This window comes from Maniola jurtina, chromosome 6, assembly GCF_905333055.1.
Source record: "Maniola jurtina chromosome 6, ilManJurt1.1, whole genome shotgun sequence".
Classification (NCBI taxonomy): Eukaryota; Metazoa; Arthropoda; class Insecta; order Lepidoptera; family Nymphalidae; genus Maniola; species Maniola jurtina.
The window spans coordinates 5,544,551-5,558,757 of NC_060034.1; the positions used below are offsets into that span (position 1 = coordinate 5,544,551).

Consider the following 14,207-nt stretch of genomic DNA (forward strand, 5'->3'; position numbering starts at 1 on the left):
TTCGTCTGTGCCGGCGCTCGCCGACATACGCGCGGCGCCCCTTTAGAACGCTTCCCAGTCAGTTCCAGCATGGTTCCAGCACCAAAAAACACCAATGAAACACAAAAACCGGCCACTTTTAACAAAAAAAAAAAAAAAACACTCTAAAAAGGCACAACACGCGCGCCAGCAAACGCTAACACAGACGAAGTCCCTGCTGTAGCTTTGTAGCTGAATTGCTACATTTATTTTACTCTTTGGTGTCATTTGACATGACCAAAGAGTATGTAATAACTACGTTATAGACGTACGACAGTTGACCCATAGAGTTGAAAAGGAGCGTGAGAATCTAGTGAGAACTCATAGGTAGGTACTCATTTTGTACGGACCATAGGTGTATTAATGTGTGCTCGACGTCAAAGATGTGTGAAAAAATAGATCTGCCTAAAATCGATTTTAAGATTTTAATCGATTCTATATTAACTAGTTTTGACTTCTAATACTTAGGGATTTAGTCAAACGGCAGATTTTAATCTGCTTAATTTTTTTTTACATGACTATCTTTGTAAAACTTTTCAGTCTTTTTGCTCAAATAATTCGATGTGTTTTGGAAAATTCATCATTGGCTATGAGTGTTGCTAGAATTAAAAATAAGTAAAAAAAACCCGAATCGAATCAACCCATCGTTGATGAATGAGAGTCGAGTAGTGAAACAGAATGGGCAAATCCAAATGGGTATTAGTTTGATAAAAATGTTAGTGATTTCATTTTAGAATCCAGGATCATATTAGGTTAAAAAAGTGTTAAACAATATTAAATGTCTAATTAACATAAATTAATGGTGGGAACCCACTTATTTGTGCATTTACAGTTATTCGTGTAACACGTATTTTGTGCATAGAGTTCAAGCATTGAATTAGGCCACATAGCGATCTCTCCCTAAAATACCGCTGTTCTGGCTGTCGACGTATCAAGACGGGCAATCAAGTAAGTGCGAAGATTTACCTTTTAAAATTAAAGAATTATGTTTGTGTTCATTTAACAACTCCGGGATGCGCAGAGGATACAATAGATAAAGTTTATAAATAGTCTATCGTTAGTCGATAATTTGTATGTTTTCGTAAATGGGTCACCTCGCCATTCTTTTCAGAATAACTTGTAATGTTGATTTCTAGTTTACGAAACTTTATTCAGTTAGTGATAAAAGTTTGTGTTTGATGAAATTGTCATGTTTCGTGTGTGTTTACGTTTTAGAGGTGTGAGGTGGGAGAGTGATGATCAGGAAGGCCGCGATCTAATGTGATGTCATCAAAAGGGGAAACAGAGGCCGATTCTGGCACCGTGTCGCCAAACTTGTCAGCTGTTAAAAATGAACCAGTGAGTATCCCAAATAATATCCATGGTATAGATTTTACTAAGTCTAGTACCTACTATTATAGACTATTTGCAGTTTTTTTTTTCAAAAGTTTATCCAAAAAGTTGGTATAAAACATACTGACCAATAGTTGAAAACTTGAAATCTTGAGTCTCCTAATAAAATTTCAATAATAAACATAAAAAGTCCTATAATATGTAGCATCTCCTTGATTTAAAATGTACCTACCTAACTATGTACATCACCTGAGTCTTATAACAAGGTATCTTTTCAAGACATATTTTATTATTATTGCAGTCCCCATCTGACATCTGTTTGTATGTATTAAGAAAACAGATACTACTAAAATATAAATAAAATAATGTAGGTTACCTCCACCATTTTACTCACATCATACTTAGTGGTTTTGGTAAATATGGCAATAAATTGTAAAAATACTCTTAATAAATTATACTCTCACACCCATCATAACTTAGTTTAAAATTCCATTTAATTTATCTTGCATAGTAATTGTTACTTAGAATAACTATTCTACAAGGAAAACTTAAACTTATTCTTTAGGTCTACTTAAATAATATAGGTAACATATTTTTAAATTTATGTTATTTTGTTATGTAAATTAATGAAGATTAAATTTTTGACGTAGGAACAAATGAACTTATTATTTTAGTAAAATTACTTGAATGTTAGTTATTCCTCTAAAATAAAATCTATATGTGACAATTTGAGAAACTTAAAATTCAAAAAGGTTTTTTTAATTACTAGTTTTAAAGCAAATGTACTTAATGTAAGCCAGTTTTTACAAAGCATCCCATTAAGTATTATGTCACAAATTATAAAGCTTATAATTAAGTATTATTAAATTACTTAACTATTATTGATTCATTAACCAAATACTGAGCTACCAAGCTACTATGATGATTCACTTACATACTGGAACTTTAAATTAGCTTCCTAACAGGCTACTTGCTAATTGGCTTGTACACCAATTTTGAAACTAAATGAATCTGGTCATCAATTTTAATTAGATCTATCAAATAATCCTAGGCGTATTGATAGAAAAACTAATTTTTAATATGTTTAAAAATGACAAAACATTGAAAATCTTTGCTTAAAATAAAGCAATTAAATAGCACAGGAAAAATTGTGATAATACCTGAATGCCTGAGAGAACCCATAATGTTCTTAAAGATGTGTGAAGTGTGTCTATCTGGTTGTCTATGGCCTAAACCCTTCTTTCAATCAGATAACTGAGAGGAGATCCTCTAACTGAGATGCTCAATAGTAGGCCAATGTGTTGAGACAATGATGATGTCTGAAGATCAAAATGCACTCAGGCCTGAAATTTTTAACAGTTATGAGTGACCAAGTGATGTTACAACTACAGAGTGGCAGAGTGGAGTGGTTATACTATTTAAAAAGAAAACATAATAACATTGAACTAAATAAGATATAAGTTAGAGGCATAGAGGTTGTTGTTTAATTAACTTTATAAATTAGGTACCATTAAAGACAATGAATTATAAGAAAGTGTATGCGCAATGGTGCTGATAACCATTGCTGTGACCTCACAAGGTCAGTTCAAAATTTCACAAGTGTAAGAACTTCAGTAATTTATGTAATGCTGCAGATCTAAGCCTTCATTTGAACACAGTGTTCTCCATTGGCTCCATATTTTTTTGAATCCAGTTTCAACAAACAGTAACAACTTTTAAGAACTGCCCATTGAACTAAGAAACTTCAAAAACAAAGAAGAAGTTTGTTGGTAGATAATTTTTTCTACTTAACCAAATTCACACCAATGTTACAAATAGGTATTATTTAAGTTTCAAGTTAATGTATAACATATAAATAATCATAACTTAGGCAAAGTTTACAAATTGTTCCTGTATTTTTCAAATAAAATTAAGTATTAAGTAAAATTAAGTAATAGGTATACAATATACATTTTATAAATGTAGCAAAAATATCTACAATTTCTACTTTAAATATGCATATAACTTGTGTTATGAGTTGATAAGATAGTATTATCGTAAATCATAATTCATGATGTTTTTAGAAAGGTGATAGAAACTTAAAAAGGCAAACTTAGTAATAACTTAAACCCACATCCTGGTTTTCCGTTAATTACATTAAGCTTCTGTAACTAAACTAAGCTTTTAATATCATAAAGTTTTCCATGCAATCAAATAAATGTATTAATTACTAGCTGTGCCCGCGACTTCGCTCGCGTGGAATAGCTCTCAGCGCGCTTAATATAGCCACGGACGCTCAGGCACTAGGCGTGTAGTACGTACTCTGTAAGTTAAAAATGTTCGCAGTGATTCTTTAAATTGACATAACTTTTTTATTTATGAACCGATTGACATGAAATAAACACTAAATGTTAAGTGAAGCTTACTACAATATATTAGTGAAAACCATATCTAAATCGAATAAGCCGTTTCTGATATTAGCGTGCACAAACACACAGACAAACAGACAAAAAAAAAATTTAATTACAATTTCGGGTTCGGCATCAATATAATAACAACCCCTGCTGCTTTTTTTTTTATATATTTCCATTGTACAGACACCACTTTTCTACAATTTTATTATATGTAATAGATAACATTGACAGGTGATGGTTTAAGTATTCATATTATGCAACAGTCACATCAAGTTAATGGTGATCCATCTTCAGAGATATATTAATAAAGGACATACACCTGACTGAGTTAGTTGTGGGCTTCTTCTCAGACCCTTTGGAACTTTAAGTTTACCTAATAAATTAAATAACACCATTACATCAATTCAAATAAATGTGTGAAGTGGTACTTATTTTGCATAAATGACTTTGAATTTGAGATGGCTGAGTGAAAAAATAGATAATAATTATGCCAGATAAATATGACTATAAAGAATTAAGTCTAAAGAACTAATTTATTACTTTATACCATAATAAACTAAAAATACGTCTAATTTTTAAATATTTGTATCCTTGAGATCCATCCTCAAACAAGGAACTTGAAATCTATTCATAATTTTGCACTAAAATAATCCAATTTCATACTGAAATTCACTACATAGTTGCCTTGTATTTGTTTTATACGCGAAATTAAATACTATTTTAATAGCTTTGTTTCTTAGAATTTAATCGTTTTTCACCAACTGCCTAGCATGAAGTTATTTCAGCGTACTAAATTGCTGATATTGGCTAAATTAAATCTTTCACCTTGTCCTTTCGATAGTCATCCTTTCGACATTCATTTATGAAACATTCACAATCATTTAAGAGTGTTAACCAATTGGGATAGGTTCAGAGGATAATAACATCTAAAATCTAAATGAAAGATGAAGCAAATAATAAACCCAGATATTAGTCATGCAAACACTCATCTCATTGGAGGGTATAGTTTGTCAGTCAGTCATGGCAATGACTATACCAAAACAGATAAAACCTATCTGTTTTGATTGAATGAAAAAATGACTTGAATTCAACCAATCACAGCTGTAATGATCACAACTTCCGTGATAGCTCCCTTGTATGCCAAACAACAAAGTTTGATAGCTCAGATCATGATAAGATCGTCATCCTCGTTGATTGGCTATCATTCTCTCACTCTTGCCATACACACTTCACACTAATATTATAAAGGCGAAAGTTTGTGTGTATGTTTGTTACTTCTTCACGCAAAAACTACCTGATGGATTTGGCTGAAGTTTAGAATGAAAATAGGTTATACCCTGGATTAGCACATATGCTACTTGAAATTTAAAGAGTTCCTACGGAATTCTTAAAAAACCTCTATCCACGCGAACGAAGTCGCAGGCATCAGCTAGTAAATAATAAAATTAATAACAAGTTGTGTCCACCACTATTTTAGGGTCTCTGAACTAAGTTTCTCAATATTATTGTTTGCAGGGAGCCACAGTAAGCAAAGAAACCCCAAAACGGGGTAGCGGCGGCACACTGCTGAAATGCACCACATGCAACAGCTTCAGCACGCTGAGCAGCCGCGCGCTCACCACACACATGGCGCAGTGTTCCCCCGACAACAACAATGTGGCGGCCACACAGAACGCGGACGCGCGGCCGCACAGGTACTACGCACACACAACACGTGTGTCGGCAACACAAGTCTAATACTCACGCTTCTATTACTTTGAGCAAATGCGCGTAGGCGAAGCGCTGGGGTAACTCATACTCAATTAAGTATTGTATTGTATGGCACAATGATGTTAGTAGAACCATACTTACTTTCTTTTCTATCTGCTGTGTCTGCCATTTTAATATTGTACATATAATATGTTACAGATAAATCTTTTCTGATATTTTACTTGATGGTGAAAATGTATTTAGAATTTTAGGACTTTTAATCAGATTTAATAACTGCTCTAATATTGTTGTTTAACAATATCAACTGCTCAAACTGTTCTACTTCATCTTAATATAGGTCAATATATTCTTACTTGGGCAAAAACACTTGAGGTGTTGCGGAGCGCCTAGCAAAAACAAAGATTCTTACAATTATTATTATTATTCTCAATACTCTGTTTAGTCACTCTCACAGACACACTGCTTATACTGGATTACAGAGTTACAGACCACACACAATATGCGTTGTCCTCCCAATGAGATACGTTCCATCCACATATTCATTGTTTGCTAGTTAAGTTCCCATCTGAGTTCAAAAATGACTATGGTTATTATTTTGACAGAAAACTGTTCGAATGCGACGTATGCAATATGAAGTTTTCGAACGGCGCGAACATGCGGCGCCACAAGATGCGGCACACGGGGGTCAAACCGTACGAGTGCCGCGTCTGCCAGAAGCGGTTCTTCCGCAAGGACCACTTGGCGGAACACTTCACCACTCACACTAAAAGCTTGCCGTACCATTGCCCCATCTGCAATCGAGGGTTCCAGCGACAGATCGCGATGCGCGCGCACTTCCAGAACGAGCACGTGGGGCAACACGACCTGGTCAAGACTTGCCCGCTGTGCAGCTACCGCGCGCCCACCATGAAGAGCCTCAGAGTTCACTTCTTTAATAGGTAGTCAATATTTATTTATAATATTTATACATTATAATATTATATCAATCAAAAATCAATATTATTAAATAGTCCATAAAATTATAATAATACCTAAAATTAATATAAAAGGTAATCTTGGTATTCTATTATCTTGGTATTAATCTAAGGTGTGCATATATACAGAAATATGAACGTTAGCTGTGCTTAGTCTGTTTGCTAAGGACCTGCATGAACTTGACATTCTAATTGGTCCATATAGGAACCATCGTCTTTGATCAATCTCTATTCCTCCACTCTGATAGTTTTCTATTACAGACACGGCATCGATCTGGACAACCCAGGCCCCGGCAACAACTCTGTTTCCCTGCTCGCCGCCGGGATCGCGAACGCGGCGTACGCGGACGGTACGATGGACCCGAGCGCCATCAGCGCCCTGGGCGCGCTGGGCTCGGGGCTGTCCGTGTCCGTGGCCGCGGCCTACTCCGACAGCGGCGACAGCAACGGCGCGCGCTCGGCCGACAACGCCACGCCGCCCATGCACTACCTGACGCCGCACGTCGAGATCTCCATGGCCGACAACAACGAGACCTTCTCACCGCAACTGAATAACCACCAAGGTGCAAATCTTCATGCCTCATTTAGTTACATTTTTTGTTCATCACCAGCGTCCCAGCTGTTTGAGAACCCGGGCTTAGCGTAGGTAGGCTTAGCGCTCGTTTTCCTGCTCCTTCATCAAAAATTTACGATTTTGAACATACTTTTTTATTACTATTGTGAAAAGAACCGCATTTCAGGGGCGCGAAAATTTCAGTGAAAATACTCTACGCATTTCTTGCAGAATCACGCATGAACGGCGAAGGACCCAGCTCGCCGCAGTCGGGCGACAGCGCCGTGGCCAGCAGCTCACTGTCGGCCGGCCTGCCCACCAACATCACGCCGTCCATCACACTCATACCCATCAAACAGGTAAGCTAGCCAACAAACTGGTGAAAGGAGAGGGGATTAAGTCATCATATCTGCTGTTAGTAATAATGTGTGAAATACTATGACTTGACTTAAACATTGAGTTGGAAATGTGTTTTCGTGTTTGTAGGAGCCCCACACGCAAGAGGAGTCGGGGCGCGAGGGTGACAACGAGCCGGAGAGCAACGGCAAGGACAAGCGCGACGTGTCGTCGAGCCTGTCCTCGCTCATTAAGGTGTCGCCACTTAAGAGCCTGCTGCGCGAGGACCTGCGGCGTCGCATCTCTGCGCGAGGACGCTCGCGCGCCAACAATGTACGTAGGTTTAGATAGAGCCACGAGGGTGACAATGAGCCTGAGAGCAAGGGCACAGACAAACGCGATGTGTCGTCGAGCCTGAACGAAGTCCAAACAGAACAGCTGTTTTGAGGCTACCATCATTTGTAGAAGTTTTTAAAGTACCAAGTACTATATAATATGGTTTCAAAGGTTAAAAGCTCTATTTTTGACACGAAACGTCCTTTCGTTTGTTATGCTCTCGGATATCGGGAAGGGTTCTGCATAAAGGTTACACACACCGGTTTTTTGCTCCCGAAACTTGAACGGGCATCTTGATTGTTCCAGGCCTCCCGGGCGTCGCCGTCCGAGGGCGGCGTGATCACATCAACGCACGGCGAGGCAGCCCTGACGCCCGCCTCGCTCGTATGTACCTTCTGCTCCATCACCTTCCCTGACTCCACGTTGTACTTCCTGCACAAGGGCTGCCACTGCGACTCTAACCCCTGGAAGTGCAACATTTGCGGCGAGCAATGCTGCAACGTGTACGAGTTCAACTCGCACCTGCTGAGCAAGAGCCACCAATGACTGTTTGCGGGGGGGCCGTTCCGACGCTGACCTGACTCTTGAGGCCAGTAGCTCTGTTCCTTATCTCAGTGCCTATGTCGTTTGACACACTATGGCGCGTGCTAATAAAACGATTCGAAAAGCGCTGCATTAGTCATTCTGTCTCACTTACACAATATATCTGTCAGTGTGTGAGTGAGACGGAATGATTAGCGCTGCTTCGTTCCGATTAGTGTCTCTATAGGCACGCGTTATACGAAAACTGTCGAACTCCTAATTTAGTTACTAGCTAGCTTTGGTAACCAACCAAGATGACTGACTCTCGGTGATAGGGTGCCTGCCCTCCCACTCAAATGGAGCGAAGCGGATTGTAGACAAGCACCATAAAGACACGTTTTTGTTGGACACTTTTCGTAATGTCCAGCTAAATTACATGGCACTGAAATACGGAATAGGAATGCTGGACGGACCCAAGGCGCGATGGTAGCAACACGGTAGAACTCTTACAATTTGTAATAATAAAGAACTGTATGAAACGCGTTACAATACGAAGTCAAAGGTTCAAACAGTTCCTTGCATTATAACTTCTAAGAGCTGTATTGGATACGTTGCAGTCACGCGTTGTGTCTGCCCAAGCCTTTATACAGTACGACCACTAATATAAGTTGTAGGTTGCAAAACGGGCGTAACGCACAACCCTTGTTCAGTTTGAGGCCTTAAATGGTGGGCGTTATATTTCTTTGATGCCTATTGCCTATATTAGTTCTTTGACGCGAACAACGAATTTAAATTAAAGAGTGCGTTTCCACTGAAGCGGAGCGACGTGTTTTCGACCAATTAAGTTATTGAAGATGACGTGATAAAATATTACGTCACCTAAAAATAATCTGATTGGTCAAAACACGTCTCCGTTCCACTCTGTTTTGACGTTAGTCGGACATTTGCCTTTTTCCGTGCATGAAAATTTATGCGCTGTATTTGAATTTAGTGTAGGCAAGCCCGAATTGGAGCCTAGATTTTAATGCCCAGAAAGAGAGAAACTAAAGCAAACTAAACAAGGACTTATGGAATATAGAAGATACTAAATTAAGTTGAAGTCCAAAAATACAAGGGGTTGTTTGAAGCAATACCGACAATTGGAAGACACCACCATGTGAGTGTACGCAGTCTACGCCTGTACATTGTAACTTATAAAAGTGGTGGTACTGTACTGCACTCTATACGTGTGCATACTGTAAGCACTTCCCACTAACCCCACTTCACCTTTACACTTTGTCTCACATGATTTCCGTTTCCCTGGCCTGTAATTTTCTATCGAGCCTCTTCCCGGAAGTGCTTCGACTATGCTATACGCTGAACGTCCCCCCGAAGTTGTAAAAACTTAAAAAGTGCAAATTATTTTTGAGGGTTATTTAGTGGTAATTGTAGGTAAATGAGCGACGATATTTGTATGGATATTTTAGTGTTAAAATTGTGTTGATAGGATAAATTCGGAATTCGGGTGCGATTCGACCCTTTCGAAGCCCGTTCCACAGCGGACAAGCTTCGTCCACAAATCCACATTCCAAATTGTAATCTATGCATTCCATTATTATTCGAGATTGAGAAACTTAAACGTAGACTTTGGTGGGGAATGAAGTGATACTTGAATTTTTATTGTCTTGAAAGATTTTTATTTATTATTTAATTAATTTCTCTGTACTTAACTGTACATGGGCGTTAATCGAAACAATATTTATAGAGTATTTTTGGTGCGATAGTGAATTTTACAAATGTTTATTAAGACCTATGGTAAAGAGTGTACAAATTAATATATTTTTACATTTCGCTGTTGACACGATGTTTGTATAGAAAGGCAAAGCCTTATTTTTCCATGATTATTTAATTTTTTGTGATCGCTATATCAGACCGGAATTATGAATTCTACATTCCGTTAATTTATATTTCTTTTTATCTCATAATATGCATGTGATGCAAGTCCACGACTAATACTTAATGTACAAGTTGTTTTTATTATTTATTTTCTAAATTGATTATAGTGATGTAGCAATACATTCGCATGTACTTAAAATTTATCAATTTGTAGCAAATAGGTTATAAAGTGAAACGAAACTGACCATTATAAGAAAAACGCACTTGCTCAATAACATGATAATGGCTCAACAAAATATATAAAAAGTGCTTCATATTTCGTTGCGTCGTTCCTCGCACAAAAAGATTGATTTCTCACACACACTTAAATATATTGCGTGCTTATAATGGTGTCTAATTGTAATTATTACTTAATTTTTTTATTCTACTTAATTGGTAATTATTCCGTCACATAATGAGATTGTCTGTGGTATGGAAATCGATTTTAGCAAATAATCTTTTAAATAATTTCTGTATTTTTTTTTGTAAGAAAGTAAGGCAAGGTGTTGCTCAAGATTCGCTCGCATCGAGTTGCGAAACCCTGTTTTTAGTTTGCGATTTTATTGGAGATACAAGAATAGCAAAGGCTTCTTAAACATTAGCTTTTAAGTTGAGTGTCCAATAGCAATAAAACCTGCAGGAATCAGCTCTGGCAAGTCACTTGCAATATAGATAAACACTTGCAGCAGGATCAACTTCTGCAAGTTTTTATATTAAAACTTGAATTAGCTTAACTGATTTCAAGTTTTATTGCTAGTGGACACTTGGCATTAGAATTAATCACTTCAGTACTTAAAAAAATATGATTTGAGCATTTAGCAACTTTTAAACGAAAGTAATCTAATCCAAAAATTTAAATTTTTGTCTAAACTTCTACATTTTTACTACCTATCGCTCCTATCTTGTGTAACTATACTATTTAGCCAAAGTGAATTGGTAATGTTATTTTTTCCATATTTTTAGTGAAAATTATTAAAAAAAATAACTCTTAATATTCTAAAGGCGAAAGTTTGTGTGTATGTTTGTTACTCTTTCACGTAAAAAGTACTGGACGGATTTGGCTGACATTTGAAATAGAGATAGATTATGCCCTGGATTAACACATAGGCTACTTTTTATCCCAGAAAATCAACGAGTTCCCACGCGAACGAAGTTGCGGGCATCAGCTAGTCCAATTATATGTTCTGAAATTTCATATACACAGTTATATGTAAGTAGATAAATTACTTTAATTTAACTTTTCTGTTTGGATTGGGTCATTTTCGTTTTTGTAAGGTGTGCTCGGTTCTTATAATGATTGTATAATGCTAGTGCAATATCATTCCGGTATAATAACGTAGGTGTTTCTAACATTCCACGAGCATCTACAATCAGTAGGGCTAGCTATCAAAGTTGTGATAATCACAGCTATTGGCTGAATTTGTGCTATACTTGCCAAAATGGTGCATTTTATCCATTAGTTGAGTGAGAAGTTGTATAGTAACTGTAAAATTGTCGTGCTACAGCCTCAGATGAAAATGAGCTTGAATAAGAACCGGGCAAAATTATACATGGTGACTTTTTAGTCGCCTTACAAAAGCAAACCAGACAATGTACTTAATGTAGCCAGTAGTAATAAAATAAAAATATTTTACATTCCAAAAAAAAAAGATTGAATAAATTACGTACCATACGTCGAATTTTGCTTGAGACTAAAAAACATGAACGTCACCTGAGCACCGCTTTAATTTTGCTCTAGAAGACCTAAACTTTATAAAGAACGAAATTGACATATTTTTAATTGAAATGATTCTTTTTTTACTCCTAAAGCATAGTAGACACTCTGTACATTAACTGGTTTGTTTTGTAAGAGGACTGAAGTCATCGTGTATTGGTGGGTCCATTTACGTTGCGTATATCACCCCTAAAACTGAGATTGACATTCCTGTAGCTAATAAGTACTTAATATCGGTTGTGGTCTTGCCTGTTAAGTTTAACGAAGTCGACTTAGGTGGAACTGAAATTATGTTTACCAACGAAGTTATATTATTGTTTTGTTATTGACTTTGCTGTAGAGTAAGGGAGTCGGTTCGCGGCATGGACCTAGTGAGTTACCTGAACGAGCAACACATATTTATTTATAGATATTCTTATATTCTATTGTCATTGTTGGTTTTTTATTATTATTGTGTAGTCTTGGATAATTTTTTTGGTCCCGACCGCCGCGCCGCGAGCTAGCACTAAGCGTAGTTTAAACTTAAGAGCTATTAATATTATTAATCGGTAACCCCATTTGGGCGCCTTTAATTAATCCGTCCATATCTAACGATAGATATTGCCTTTAATATTTAATAGAGATAATATATTTATAGATTATATTAGCGTAACCTTAAGAAGAGATCTTAATTATAAAACGTTTACAGAAATGCAGAGGTTTACAGATATAGTTAAATTTATATTTATGTGTATTACCCACTTGTCGTGCAGAGGATCTGTAAAGAAGTATCGACTACCCACTGTTGAGTACTTTAGAGTAAAAGCCCCTGTACACGTGTAACAGTGTCGTAAGGTATGTAATATAATCATCGAAGTATTGATCAGTAGCTTGTACGTTGATACTTTTTGTGGTTCCCCAATCGGACGAACGATTTCACACGATTGATCGAGCGTAAGTTTTGGAAACTTCGACTTGGTTATTTTGAATGCAGACGTCTAATTGTTGCAATTTAATGTTCTATTTTTGTGTGGTTTTAGATAATTTATAGAAACAGATAAACTTATTTGTTTTTAAAGCAATCCATGCAAAATGACGTCAATTGTATAGTTAATTTTTAGCTGTATTTCAAATTATGTATAGAAGAGGTTTGACGACGTGTTTAACTCCTATGATGATCATCGATGATTTGGTTTCAAGTCAACTGTCATTTTGAATTAAGAGACGTGCAGTTGTATTTATACAAACCATAGGTTTCTAAGGATAGATATATTTCTCTATTGGACTGTAAGTCTAAAAAAGGATTTTAATATTACCAATAAATGACACTTTTTATCTTTTCGCTTTCCCATGATACTGAGTTATGTAAATATTTCATCAAAATGGGTTCTTCAATTTCATATTGTAGCCTTTATAATATTGTTGTACATAATAATATTATATCACTTCATAATCATCTGTTGTCTCAATTTTGTGTAAGCAAATCGATTTCTACCTTATCTTTGGGAACCTGTGGTATAAATCAACAATTATGATTTTAAATCAGCAAATCAGAATTTCTAGTAAATTGTTTCTTGGTTTGTAAAAGTAAATTGATATTAATAGTTCAAATAGCCTTCTTTTCGCTAAATATACTTTATCAAACAGAAATGCTGTAGCATAGCAGTCCTCACCTTAATACCAAAACACAGCTTACCAACATTTTAATTTGTTTTAAGTTGTTATATGTGTGTAATACATAGTGTAAGTAAATTGTTTTAAAAGCAATTAGTTGTAAACGGTAGACGAGTTGAGATCATCGTTGATATTTGCTGTTACATTTATTATGTTATCATTATTAAAGAGTAATAATAACATATTTTACTAATATTTAATGAAGAAAAAACTATTTATGATCTACCAGTTTTAAACGAGTGATAGTAAACGATATCAAATTTTAGCAGATTGTGCCTTAGATCAGTAATTTAAATAAATGAGAATAATATTATATATCATGTTTTCGAAAATTATTTAGATGTGTGACGTTTTATCTTTTAACTAAGTATATTGTGTCACATTAAAAATATATATTTACACTGAAGTATTAAAATAAATGGAATGTTATTTATTTATGTATAGTGAAATATATTTGCAATATGGCTGTTTTGCTTGTTTTTATAATGGAAAATTTTATTTGCAGTTGAATATATTTGTCGTCTTGTTATGATGATCTAGAAATATAAAGGAATGGTACTTACCAAGTATGTAGTTCTATTTATTTACTTATAATAATTTGGTAAAGGGTCTAATGAAACATTAATAAACTATGAGATAAATTATATTTGTTTTTTTTTCTCTGCCAAGAACAAATAACAACCAGGTGATTTCAGTTATCCAGTCACAAAATAGTATAGACTACAGGATTTCATACAAAAAGGCGCATACAG

General features: G+C 35.8%; 1 protein-coding gene across 1 annotated transcript; it reads left to right on the plus strand.

Annotated features, from left to right (window-relative positions):
- The first annotated feature begins 625 nt into the window (after window positions 1-625).
- On the plus strand, window positions 626-14,099 carry LOC123866242 (zinc finger protein ztf-16). Its single transcript, XM_045907691.1, has 8 exons — window positions 626-966; window positions 1,234-1,356; window positions 5,259-5,437; window positions 6,056-6,391; window positions 6,689-6,990; window positions 7,212-7,339; window positions 7,467-7,649; window positions 7,959-14,099. Exons 2-8 carry the CDS (start codon window positions 1,282-1,284, stop codon window positions 8,196-8,198), a joined length of 1,443 nt encoding a protein of 480 aa, XP_045763647.1. The 5' UTR covers window positions 626-966; window positions 1,234-1,281; the 3' UTR covers window positions 8,199-14,099.
- Window positions 14,100-14,207: the final 108 nt, after the last annotated feature.